Here is a 13,483-nt window from a genome sequence, read left to right as displayed (position 1 = left end):
CCAAAAACTCAACAAATGGTAATTTCTTAAAGGTTATTTGCAATATGAAACCTGAAACCATATACGCTGTTGCATCAAAGTCCATGGATCTAATCTGGCACTTTGAATGGATCGTTTACAAATGTATCCTTCTATGATGCCATATATTAGTTATTTGAAAAAACCTGGGTTCACTGAGTGATAAAGATGCTATAAATGTTGAAAGATTTCATTATACAACATAAAAAAAAATCACACACACACATACACACACATTTGTTAACATGACCACTGATCTCATCAGGAAAGTCTCTTGACATATGGGAAGCTGTGAACTTCATGATGCCTTTCCAAAATTCTGATTTTGCTCGACAATTTAAATGTTATAATTGGCGACAAATACAGCCAGTTGTTTTTCTTGAAGTGACGGGCTCAATTCACTCATTTTTGAGAAAGTGTTCGCCAAATGCCATACTCCAAATAACCATCGTCTGTCTCCCAGTCGTTCTTTCAGACAAAAAAAATCGTGTTAAACAGTGTCTAGTTCAGTTTCCAACTGATTATACGAGGGCCTTTTCTCAAGATCATGCTTCATTCATGAAGTATGCTTCCTGTTTCATCACACAGAACACTAACAAAACATGTTCAAAGGTTCACATTTAATGAAATTAAGAACTTTTATTGTTTCATCAAGGAGACTCCTAAGTGATTTTTTTTAACCTTTCAAGTGGACGGCAGTGAACAATCAATGACACGAGTGCCCCATGGTACCACTGTCTTCATTAGTGCTAAGAGGCCAGCAGTTTTGTTCATCACTGCTTTTCAAATGGTGAGAAAGGCAAAAACTGTCTTAGCATCATCATGAAAATAGGTTTGACTTTGTGGAGGCCTCAGAGTGTCACCACTTTGAGAACCACTGATTTAGATGACAACCTTAAGAAGGTGGGAAGCTTGTGGTTTTTTAAATCTAAGATTTACAATTTGCTATGTTGCAGATGAAATGCAACTCCAGTCCTCTGCCTTGGAAGTGCCTGATGTGAAGAGCATGCAGCCTCTGGCCTACTCGGTCTTCACATTGATATATATACAGCGTTCTGAGCTTTGCAAAGGACCACCAGTCCCACAGAAGATGGCATTTTCCCTGTCCCAAGACAGCAGTTTCAAGTGCTCAGTTTTACAAACTGAAGTTCTATAAAGAATGTGCAGAGCTTCTAAGCTACCATACACAGCACAAAGCCTCCAAATGATGAGGGCGTGAGTTCTGGGTACAGGGGATGAGCTGGCAAAGCTCAGGGACCAACCCCATTGGTGACCCAGGCTCGCCATAGCGCCCATCGCTGCAGGAGGAGCTTCATGCACCGTCCACCAGAGGAAAGTGACCTTTGTGCTTGCTTTTTCTTTCACTTTGCAGGCACCAGCTCCACCAGGCCTTTGCCTAACTCCCCACCAAGACTCAGAGGCCCACCAGCTCATTTCACCTGCCCTTGAGTCATAATGAATAAAAATGTCAATAAGTGAATTAACTTGTAGTGCTAGAGTTCTCTCTACACATTAAAGCTCTTCAAATAAACAGCCCAATCTAGGACACTACATCCACCACCTCCAAGCTTGTTACTCTTTGTGTAGGTGAGGTGATTGCAATGTTTCTAGTGCAGCCTGTAAATCACCCAATCTCAGCACATAAAAAGGAAATAGATGGAACATTAAGAGATTTGGCTCTTGAGCTACTTTTGCTATTCAATAACAACATAAAAAAAATCAGTGAAGTTTTAAGAGGATCTTCACACATAAAAATACAGCAATATATGGGAAACATAATACACTTTTGTGGCTAGTGCAGGGCGCATGGATGGGAGCGGTGTCAAGTCTAATAAAGCCGCTTTGCAGTTCTCTGCCCCTGCACTGTCACTAGCACAGGCAAAAGCATAACAAAATAAACACCTACCCACTGCATTTGCGCCATCTCCTTCATTGACTCCGTGAAAGCGACAGCGAACCTAGTAAAGTGAGCAAAAACAATGAACTCAATTAGGGCAGAATTCAATTAACATAACTATGAGGCAGCTCTCTGGAACAAATTATGAGAGGCAAGGTAAGAAGCTGAATTTAAAGTGCAATCAATCTTTATTACTCGTGGTCATTGCCATTAGGTTTCATCTCCACTCACATTCAAAAAAGATGTGTACGCAAGACGGAACAAATGAAGCCCCACACTTCTATTTTGCTTGCTCTTTCCATGCGAATCAGAGGCAAAGCCAGAAAGCAAGACGTTCGAGAGAAGCCAGGCACTCAGTCAATCCACTCTGGTACCCAAGGGCGCTCCACAGTTTCCCCAGGGAATGGCCAACGCATCCAAGACTTACTGGAAGTACATGGATAATGGATGCTACTGTGTACATCTGCTGAGAAATGGCCGTTCCACACATAGGGCCAGGTGCACATGGGCTGAACCAGGAACCTCTTATGGCTCCAGAAAGTAACAAGGTCAGAAAATGGCCAGGACGTGCTGAAAGGACACATGAGCCAAATCAAAGCATCTCCAGTGGCCATAGCTGGAGTGATTTGAACACCCAAATAAATAATAATAGTGATGGAGAACCCAGAGAGTAAAGTTAATAAATATCCACAAATCTATGTTGACATAATTAACTGAATAAGTAAATGGGGTGAAAGGGGCAGCCCCTCCTGATAGCAGAATTCCAGTTAATAAGTGTAGAGGTAGTGGCAAAAGCCACCAGAAGGCGAACACCACAGTGACGACTGTCGCAGCTTGTCCCCAGAGGCACAGCCCTGAAGGGCGGGCTCTTGTCGGAGAGCTCCAGGTGCCCAGCCTTGTCTTCGCCACACCATCCCTTCCTCTCCCTGCTCCCTCCCCCTGCCAGTCCCAGACAAGGTCAGTGGCATGTCCCCTGCTTAAGGGGGAATAAGGAACCCCACTCCCAGGTGTCGTAAAGGTGGGCAAGGAGCAACAGGTTTCATGGACTTGCACCACCCACACCATGCATGCTGACGCAGATTAAGGCCCAAATCCATCAGAGGTGGGCTGCTGGCATAGGTTATGAGATGCGATCCTTGCCTCCAGAATGATGACAAGAGATACAGACAAGCTGGACTATGAGGGAAGCTGCAAAAGTGAAACACCTGGAAATCAAACAACCAAGTAACAATGCTGTAGCTTGCTAGCTTCAGTTCCCGGTCCCTAGTTATTAACAACCAGTCAGTATTTTCTGTGGTCTTTCCTGCGAGTACTGACACTGCTATGGCTTCTGCAAGATGCTGGGGCACCTGACATGGCCAGTGAACGGACAGTGGGACAGCCTCAAATGTTCAGAAAAGAAGCAGCAAGACCAGAAATGGGGAAGCCACTGAGCAGGTAGTAAGGCCAAAGACACAAAGCCCGTGCCTTTTACCATATAACAATGTTTACAGGTAAATGAACAGGTGCAAGCCCAGAACAACTTTGGGGGGGAAGTTCACTCCAAGGATTGGCAAGCAGGTCAGGTGCAGGAGGGAGGACGGGGACAAAGGAGCTGGCTGTGACTGTCCCCCACCCATGAAGCCATGCCCTGTTCACTTGGGATGACAGAAGCCACAGCGTGGTCAGGCTCTAAGACAGCAAGGAAGAATGAGAACCTAGGAAGGGTTTCATCAGTGGCACAAGTGCCTACATTTCAGGGGCAGAGAGGTGAACCTGAGTCAATGCTGTCATTTCTGTCAAACGCACATCATTTGTTCCAGAAGAGCATATGATGCATTCTTTCTTGCATCTCATCACTATAGAACTACTGCCCCTGGTTTTACATCCACCTAACAGATAACCTTTAAGAGAGTTTCTAACCCAAACATCCTAGGAAAATTAAGAAATTTAAAATACCGCATTTCTTATGAAAAATATAAAACTACTGTGTTCACACTTTGGGTTGAATATTGCCCTTTCAAAAGTATTTACTCAAGTTGACATGTGATTCTGTTTGTCAAAAATATCTGTAGTAATTCTGCAGCTCAAAAACCATATGAAATAACCGATATTCAACCATTTTTGACCTACCAAGTGGCTACTTCCCATTGTTTTATCTGTAATGCGCTGTATTTCCTGATAGTGAAAATATTTCTGAGGCAATTTATCTCACACAAACTTTCTTTTGTCCCTTTCCTTGGTAATATTAAGTTTTTCTAATATGTAGCTGCACGATCCTTCGCACATCAGTTTCTGTACATTTCAAATACTCATTTAATTTTGGCATTTATAGTTATAAATACCTATTATGTTATAAAACAAGCCAAAAAGCTGATACTAAAATAAGTTCAAATACTATACCAATAAGGAAAAAAGTTTTAAAATCTAAAAAAGTTCAAAAATACACCTGACAGGAAAAATGTAACTATATAAAAGTATTTGATTAAAAATGAAACTCATTACAAAGCTGGACAAGTTCAATACTTCGTTTTACAGAAAAGTGTGCCGTACTATGTCAGACAAGAAATCTATGATTCATGCAACTTTACTGCCCACTAACTTCAATCAATAGCCCCCCAATAAAAATCAATGTGTGTTTTAATAACAATGAAATGAATAATGCTAATGATAATACTATAAGATGCATTCACTCAATATTGTTTCTACCAAGCAGAATTATTTTCTTTCTATAAGACAGTACATTACAAACTGCATGAATTCAAGGGTAATACATTTTTAAAGTACAGAACAACATCAGGAAAACCTATAATGATGGATCAACTTTCAAGGTAAGCCCAGTCTGTTTTAATACCTTCGTTTATTAAAACGAAGCACGCTCGTTTTAATACAGAGTGCATGCTCTACTTTAAAAAGACTGCACTGCCACATTTATGTCCAGAAGTCCTCAGGAAGAGGAAGAAGGGCCCTGAAATGCAGTGACATCCCCTGGGACCCTAGTTTTCAGGAGCAAGACTGACCCCTACCTTACAAAAAAGGGGGGTGCAGCCTTAGGCTGAACAAAAGGCACAGCTGGAGCATGTCCTGCATCTGGATCAGGAATGACCCAGTGACCTAAAAACTTGAAGAGTTCTGATTCCCTGACTGCAGCTTTACAGCCATGAGAGGGTTATAGATGAGCCACAGGAATTTCATGGTTGGCCATTTAATGGGGACATAGAAGCAAACTAAATGTCCATCGACAGACAAATGGCTAAAGAAAACAGAGGGCGCACATACATTACGGGAGGCTGAAAAGGGAGAAAATTCTGCCATTTGCAACAACGTGGATGAAACTGAAGGATGTTACGCTCAGTGAAGTAAGCCAGACATGGAAGGACAAGTGACATATGATTCCACTGATATGTGCATCTAAAGTCATCAAACTCACAGGAGCAGGGAGTAGGATGGTAGGTATCAGGGGCTGAGGGGAGGGGTCAGTGAGGAGACATGAGTCCAGCGGCACAAGGTTTCAGCTGAACAAGAGGGATAGGTCCTAGAGATTTCCCATACATCATAGAGCCTATGATTAACAACACTGCAATGCACACTGAAAGATTTGCTAAGAAGGGAGATTTTACATTAAGTGTTCTTATCAGAAGAAGAAGGAGAAGGACAAGGACAAGGACAAGGAGAAGGAGAAGGAGAAGAAGAAAGACAGCAGGAAGAAACTTTGGAAATGATGGATATGTTTATGTCATTGATTGCGGTGATGGTTTCATGGATGTGTGTTTATCTCCAAACTCATCAAGTTGTATACATCAATTATGTACAACATTTTGTCTGTGGACCATACCTCAGTAAAGTGCTTTTTTAAAAACAGAATTAGTACAGCAAGCTATCCACATCAAAAAACTATCATCTGATCATCTGTTCTGTTTTACTCTGCTCTTACAATGATTCAAAAGTTTACAAAAGTTGAAAGGATGCTTTACTAGTCTTACTGAACTCTCAGTAGACCTTGAATTCACAGCAATTCCATCGGCAAGTGAGATGGCCTCTGTCCCATCACAGCTGGTGGGCCTGTGGGAGTGACTGGCTGCACAGCACCCATCTCAGCTTCCCACGGAATCACCCAGAAGGCCTGCCAAGGACCAGAAGCCTCCACTGCTTCAGGTATGCATGTACATCTGGGTTTCCTTGGATTTCACTAGCTCTTTTTCCACAATTTCTAAGTGAACACAGAGGATTGGTAGAATGTTATTATTGTGTTAATTATTATCACTGTATTTGTCATACAGAGAAATGGGGTGCTTTACTTTTCCCACCTAGCCTTCCAGGGCACTCCAGAATGCTGTACAAATATTATCATTTTCTCAATATGCCTCACTATGTAAAAGGTGGGGAGGCACAGCTCTGGGTTCTCAACCGGGAGCGGAACCAGCCCCATCCCAGGGGTAGAATGTGTGGAGGTGTGTTGACTGCTGCAGCACCTGGCGGGTGCTTTGATGTGTAGTGTCCAGGGTTGGGATATGTGACAGCACCCCACAATGATCAAGTGTCTTGCCCCAAATGCCCACGGAGAAATACAGTTAGTGACCCCTTTCCCAAATGGTTTGTATATAGCTCAGAAGTCTGCGTAGATAACAGCCATGTCAGAAACATCCTATTTGGGCAAACTTGATACAAAATGGATCCTAATCTGTGTGCTAATAAAACCAGAGTTTATATGTATTATTATCCCTTAGAGAGCAACAATTCTGTCTTTCCTACCATGCAGAACATTCTAACGATGTTCCTCCAACATTAACTGTAATCGCAGAATTACTCAAGTGCAATAACTTTCCAATGACTATTAGTGGAAACATAAAAATGTGCCAAATGAAAACACAAATGAAATAAAACGGAAGAAATTGGCTTTACATGGTCAGAAGTAAGGTTCCCACACTACTGGTTTCCTAAGTCCTTTTGTTTCAGTGAATTCCACCCAAAGGGGTTAAATGTTTAACTTCTGTGAAATGCTCATCTTACCTGGCTTCTTCAAGGACTTTCCCCATCACTTCGATTTTTTCCCCTTGGTTAACATCTTCATTTAAGTCAGTTCCACCAAAGATGATCCCAAAAGGAATTCCATGACCTGAAAAATTATGACAGTTAACGAAGCACAGTTCTGCTCTGGAAACACCCTTGCCAACCTGTCCCAGAGCTGATATTAAAAACCGAAGTTCCCAGAACATAGGGACCATGTTTTGTTGTTTAATTGTATCCGACTCTCCTGAATACAGAATAGGCATCACTATTACAGACATGATGTGGGGATTAATCATGGGAGAGAGGCCAACCGTTGTTGTCAGGACTATTTTAAATCAATTTGCTTTAAATTTTAACAAATGAAAAATACTGCTGGCCACCACCTATCAAAGCCAAGCTTATCATCCCTAGGAAGGGGGCTAACCTGGAAGTAGCAGGGCTGATGACAGAAAAAGAGCACTTCAGATTTAGTCCTGCTGGGGGTCATTGTAACAGGCACCAGGCCAGCAAGGAATTAAGGAAGATGAAAGAGACACAGACCGTGTGACCAAGGAGCCTGCAGGACAACAGAAGCATAAATCGTGGATGGTGTAACTATAGTGGGAACCAAAAATATTCGAGAGGCTGCATGTGTAAAGGGTGACAGGATTTGCCACAGAAGCATATTTATTTTGAACACAGAGCTCTGTATGGATGGAAGGTTTAGCTGGGGGACAGTCCACGAGCACAGACGTGCAGGCATCAAGTTTGCACAGATCAAATTAAATGATGCTCAGATCAAAAACAACTCCCCGAAAGGACCTTCAAAGGTCATCTAGAAATTTCAAGAGATGATGGCCAGCAAACCACTACAGAGACCAGCTCTAACTTGAGTTCATGCTGAAGTTTCTCGAACAAGCCATCTCTACTGAGATTCGATGTTTAAGCAAAAAGGTACTACTGAGCTTTCCTATCATTTGCCTTAGAATCATTTCTGTCATGCAAATGAGCAGATTCTTTCTTCTCTCTGGCTAGGTGGCTGTCACCGTGGAACTTCATTGCCAAGGATTCAGCCGCTAGTAGGAAGAATTGCAATAGCACAGATGGGGCACAGCAAGGCTGCCAGGAAAGAGAAAAGATGAGAAACACCTCAAAAGAACACTGGTGAAGACTGGCCTGTTTTTTCCAAAGAGGCACGTGGGTAATATGGGTTATGTGGATGTGTGTGTGTATATATATACACATACACACTCATAGAAAGACTGACGAAATCTAAGGGAGAATATCCAGTTCATGTTGGTTAACACAGGATGTGTGTATAAAAACGATGAACATACATTTCGATGTACACACATCTGGGAAAGGATACACCAAACACCTGGCTGTGGGTACCCGGAGAGAAGGGACCTCAAGTCTACAGATCTTGCTCTATAACATTTTATCTTGTTTACACTTCTTACTATGGATGGGTGCAATCTTTTTCAACAATACATAGAAAACCACACTCAGTGCAAGAGTCACTTTCTGCAATGAGTTTAGACTTCTGGGGAATGCTGAGAATGGGTGAGGTGTTTTAGCATGTGAGACAGATAGGGATCTTTGGGGACCACAGGGAGGTCTGAGATAGGCTGAATAAAGATCCCCAAAGACATCCATTCCTAATTCCTGGAAACTATGAAAACAGTACAGGAGGAAATTAAGCTGGTAGAATTGAGGTGGCCAATCAGCTGACATTAAAATGGGGAGAGGATCAGGATTATGCAGGAAGCGCAGGGTGACTGCTGGGTCCTTGAATGTGGAAGAGGGAAGAAGAGGCAGAGAGGTCAGTGTGATGCAATGGAAGGACTCAACCAGTCACTGCTGGCTTTGAAGATGGAAGGACCACGTGCCAAGAACTGCAGGTGCCTCCATAAGGTGGGAAAGATAAGGAAACAGATCTGCTACAAGAGCCTCCAAAGAGAAACACAGCACTGCTGACATCCTGAGTTCAGCCCCGTGAGATGCATTTCAGCTTTCTGACCTCCAGGAATGTAGGATAATAAATGGGTGTGTTTGAGACCACCAGGTTTGTGGTAAATCATTACAGCAGTCATGGGACTCTCACACATCATCCCACTGCACCACAATAAAAAGTGCTACTGAGGGGAGCTCGGGAAAAGAGACACACACTGAGCACTGCAGAAGCTGCCTGAAAGTCATGAGAATGCATAATAACTAAGTGCTCACTAAGCCGATCAGCAACAACTCAAATATATCAAAATCTAATGTAGTGGGAAAAACACAGGACTTGGACACCAGATAGCTCTGGGTTGGAGACCTGGTTCTCCACTTGGAAAATGTATGCCTTTGAGCAAGTTACTCAGTTTCCATGACCCATGTCATCTCATCTGTGAAATGGAGATCTTAATAGTTGGCTGGCTTACTTGTGAGATTAAGTGACATGCTGTCTATGACCTGCCCAGTACAGACAGGACTCTTTAAGTGATACTACTATTTCTGTGCCTTATACTGAAGACACTTTCAACTAGATAAATCCAGGAACTCTCTGAAAGCAATGTGGGATATTTCACTGACTGTTCTATTCTTTTCTCAATGCTCATTCTACTATTAAGAAAACCAAGCTTTAAATAGCATGTTAGTCTTAACAGTAATGTATCCATACTTATGACTGAAAAATTCTAGAAGTCCTTTGCTGTAGTATAATGTATATAATAAATGTTTGCAAACTCTTATTGACCCTTCAAAACTGTACTCAGGCACCCCCTCCTCCCTGAAGTCATCTTCAAGTCCCTCAGAAGTAAATCATCTCTGTTCAACACCACACCATGTATCATAAGACATTAGGATTTATGAGTAGACTGGAATATCCTTGAGAACAGGAACTCTGTCTTACTAATTTTGGACTCCTTGCTCCTAATATGATGCCCGCTGAAAGTAACAGCATCTGTTAATGTGAACTGAGCCTGAAGCGTGGTGTGCAAACGATTTTCCGAGTGTATTTACACAGAGCCATACACATTTCATAAATCAGTGCATGTGCTAAAAATCTGTCACTCCCAGGAGTCTGCCGAGAAAAAAATATCATAGTTTCCTGAGCCCAGCATCTTCATCAACCACCTGGTGCCAACTGCTTCCTTACTAGGTTCAAACCTAGAGCAGACTCTCGATAAGAAACAGAGGAAGAGATTGATCAAAACTCTTCTCATCCAGTTTTCTGCCAACATCAAATTAACTGGCAAGGGTTCTGTGTATACATGCCATTTAGGGCATCAGAAGGAGAGCGTCAGAACAGGGCTCTGTTACATTCTTTATAGGGACAGCTGGGAAGTCCTGTTCACACACGTGTTGAAGGCTGATTGGTCTCCATGTCAAAAGCCTTCTCCAGACATGTCCATGAGGGAATAACAAGTGTAATGTGTTACTTTGAAGTTCATAAGGCAATTGGTCCATAATGTAAATGAAGCACTAACATTCATACTGTCTTTAAAAACACCTGCATTGTACCTGCCATACAGCTACAATATACATGATTATCTTTACTGTGCTATTTCCTATTACTTGCCTATTCTTCTCAGCAACTTAATTTACCTAATTATTCACTCAGAAAAATACTGATTTTAAAAAGAAAGGCACACTTCTGTTCATCTGTGTCATTAAGGTTTTATTTGGATACACCTACTATGCACAGATGTATAAATGTGGCTAGTTGTTATTTGGCAATATGTATCATATGATTGAAGCTTTTAAAACACACATACAAACTACAGAGAGAGGGGGGGACATCAGACCCAGCAACGGATCTGCATTTTGAAGCATTTGTCACAGCAGTCAGCACACTGTCAATGAATACTTTCTAAAAGAAGTTGCAAAAGTATATTGTAAGAGTATCTTCAATGAATATTTTTTAAAAGAAGTGGCAAAAGTATATTGTAAGAGTGTATCTTTTGGCAAATTTAATTTTGAAGTAAAATTAAAAATACATAAAACCAAACACATGGAGATGCTCAAGATGGCAGCGTGAGTAGGGTGGCAGAAATCTCCTCCCAAAACCATACATAGCTTGAAAATACAACAAATCCAACTATTCCTAAAAGAGAGACCAGAAGATACAGTACAACAGCCAGGCTACATCTACATCTGTGAGAACTCAGCATCTCATGAAAAGGGTAAGATATAAAGCCGTGACCCAATGGGACCCAAGCATTCCCCGACTCCAGCTCAGCGGCGGGAGGAAAGTAGACAAAGTGGGGAGGGAGTGGAAGCACAGGACTGCTAAATAAATGGCCCTAGTAATCTACACTGGGAGCACAGACACACACTGCATGGTGTACCAGATATTAGAGAAATGGAAAAGTAAAATCCAAGACTAAGACTGCGAGCAGGTCCCCACAACTGGCTGCCCTGTGACAAAAGAAAAGCAGGCGCTTTAAAAGTATCAAAGGGACAAGGGTTTAAAAGTCTCAACAGGTGGACAAAATCGTCCTGGCACATTCAGCCCAGCAGGCTGGGAATTTTAAGGAACGTCAGGCACCCTAACGCCTTGGATGGTAACACACCTCCGAGGTGCCTCATGGTGATAAGCAGCCTGCCGTTCATTATGCCCCACCCGCACTACAAGCAAACCAGCTGACCTGCCATTCCTGTGGACCAGCTGGGGAGCAGCCCCGCCCAGAGCAACCACACAGAGTCTTCTCCCAGTGTGCAGCTAACCAGGCCAGACCCAGAGACTGCCCACTGCACACAGCTGCCCAGCACAGGCAGAGGGAGCCAGCACAGAGTCCAGAAGGCACAAAGGGGTGCCGTTCTTGCAGGAGAACACACGCTGCGCACCAGTGACCCCCAGCAGTGCTCTAGGCTATTCCGAGGACTGCCTTGCCCACGGCAGCTCAGGGATTAACCCAGAGACTGCTGCCTTTGTGTGGTTCACTGGCACATGCAGCGGAGAAGGGCAAGATGACCAGCAAGCAGGAAGGGACTTTGTTCTCCCAGCTGACAAATGTGCCACTCACTGGTGATCACTTCTATCGTCATGAAAAGGCAGAAGAACCTGGTCCACTCCAAAATCACTCAAATGCCAGAGAGAGGGCCAGGGGAGACCGATATAACCAATCTTTCTGAAAAAGAATTCAAAATAAAAGTCATAACCATGCTTATGGAGCTGCAGGGAAATATACAAGAGTTAAGGGATGAATCTGGGAGGGAGCTAACAGAAAGAAAAGAAACAATGGAAGGATTTAAGAGCAGACTGGATGAGGTGCAAGAAACTGTTAGTGGAATAAAAATCAGAGAACAGGAATTCAGAGAAGCTGAGGCAGAGAGAGATAAAAAGATCTCTAGGAATGAAAGAATATTAAGAGAACTGTGTGACCAATTCAAACAGAACAATATTTGCATTATAGGGGTACCAGAAGAAGAAGAGAGAGAAAAAGGGATAGAAAGTGTCTTTGAAGAGATAATTGATGAAAAGTTTCCCAAGCTGTGGAAGGAAATAGTCCCTCAGGCCGTAGAAGTCCACAGATCTCCCAAAACAAGGGACCCAAGGAGGACAACACCAAGACATATAATAATTAAAATGGCAAAGATCAAAGACAAGGACAGAGTATTAAAAGCAGCCAGAGAGAGAAAAAAGATCACCTACAAAGGAAAACCCATCAGGCTATCATCAGACTTCTCAACAGAATCCTTAAAGGCCAGATGGGAACGGCATGATATATTCAATGAAATGAAACAGAAGGGCCTCAAACCAATAATACAGTATCCAGCAAGATTATAATTTAAGTTTGAAAGCGGGATTAAACAATTTCAAGATAAGCAAAAGTTGAGGGACCTTACCTCCCACAAATCACCTCTACAGTGCAGTTTTAAGGGACGGCTCTAGATGGAAGTACTCTTAAGGCTAAACAGATGTCACCAGAGAAAATAAAATCATAGCAAAGAAAGTATACCAACCAAATACTAACTAAAGGCAAAAAATAAAACCAGCTATGCACAAAAGCAGTCAAGGGAAACACAAAAGAGTCCAGAATAAAACACCCAATATATGAAGAGTGGAGGAGGAAGAAAAAGAAGGGAGAGAAAAAAAGAATCATCAGACTGTGTTTATAATAGCATAATAAGTGAGTTAAAGTTAGATGGTTAGATAGTAAAGAAGCTCCCCTTGAATCTTTGGTAACCATGAATCCAAAGCCTGAAATGGCAATAAGTACATATCTTTCAATAATCACCCTAAATATAAATGGATGGAATGCACCAATCAAAAGACACAGAGTTATAGAATGGATAAAAAAACAAGATCCATATATATGCTGCCTACAAGAGACTCACCTCAAATCCAAAGACATGCACAGACTAAAAGTGAAGGGATGGAAAAAGGTACTTCATGCAAACAATAGTGAGAAAAAAAAGCAGGTATTGCAGTACTAGTGTCAGACAAAATAGACTTCAAAACAAAGAAAGTAACAAGAGATAAAGAAGGGCATTATATAATGATAAAGGGGGCAGTCCAACAAGAGGACATAACCATTATAAATATATACATACCCAACACAGGAGCACTGATATGTGAAACAAATACTAACAGAATTAAAGGAGGAAATAGAA

The 13,483-nt window shown here is 42.2% G+C and overlaps 1 protein-coding gene across 7 annotated transcripts in view; it reads right to left on the bottom strand.

Moving 5' to 3' along the window:
• The window catches only part of GLT1D1 (glycosyltransferase 1 domain containing 1), a 98,192-nt gene that overhangs the window by 59,042 nt on the left and 25,667 nt on the right, over positions 1-13,483 (bottom strand). For all 7 annotated transcript variants that reach the window (XM_073222738.1, XM_073222740.1, XM_073222739.1 and 4 more), the window contains 2 exons: positions 6,905-7,010; positions 1,925-1,976 (listed from right to left, as the gene is read on the bottom strand). In XM_073222738.1, coding sequence (XP_073078839.1) covers positions 1,925-1,976; positions 6,905-7,010 — 158 coding nt within the window. The remainder of the gene's footprint in view (positions 1-1,924; positions 1,977-6,904; positions 7,011-13,483) is intronic.

This window comes from Manis javanica, chromosome 15 (genome assembly GCF_040802235.1).
Source record: "Manis javanica isolate MJ-LG chromosome 15, MJ_LKY, whole genome shotgun sequence".
NCBI lineage: Eukaryota > Metazoa > Chordata > Mammalia > Pholidota > Manidae > Manis > Manis javanica.
This window is presented reverse-complemented; position numbering and strand designations above follow the sequence as displayed.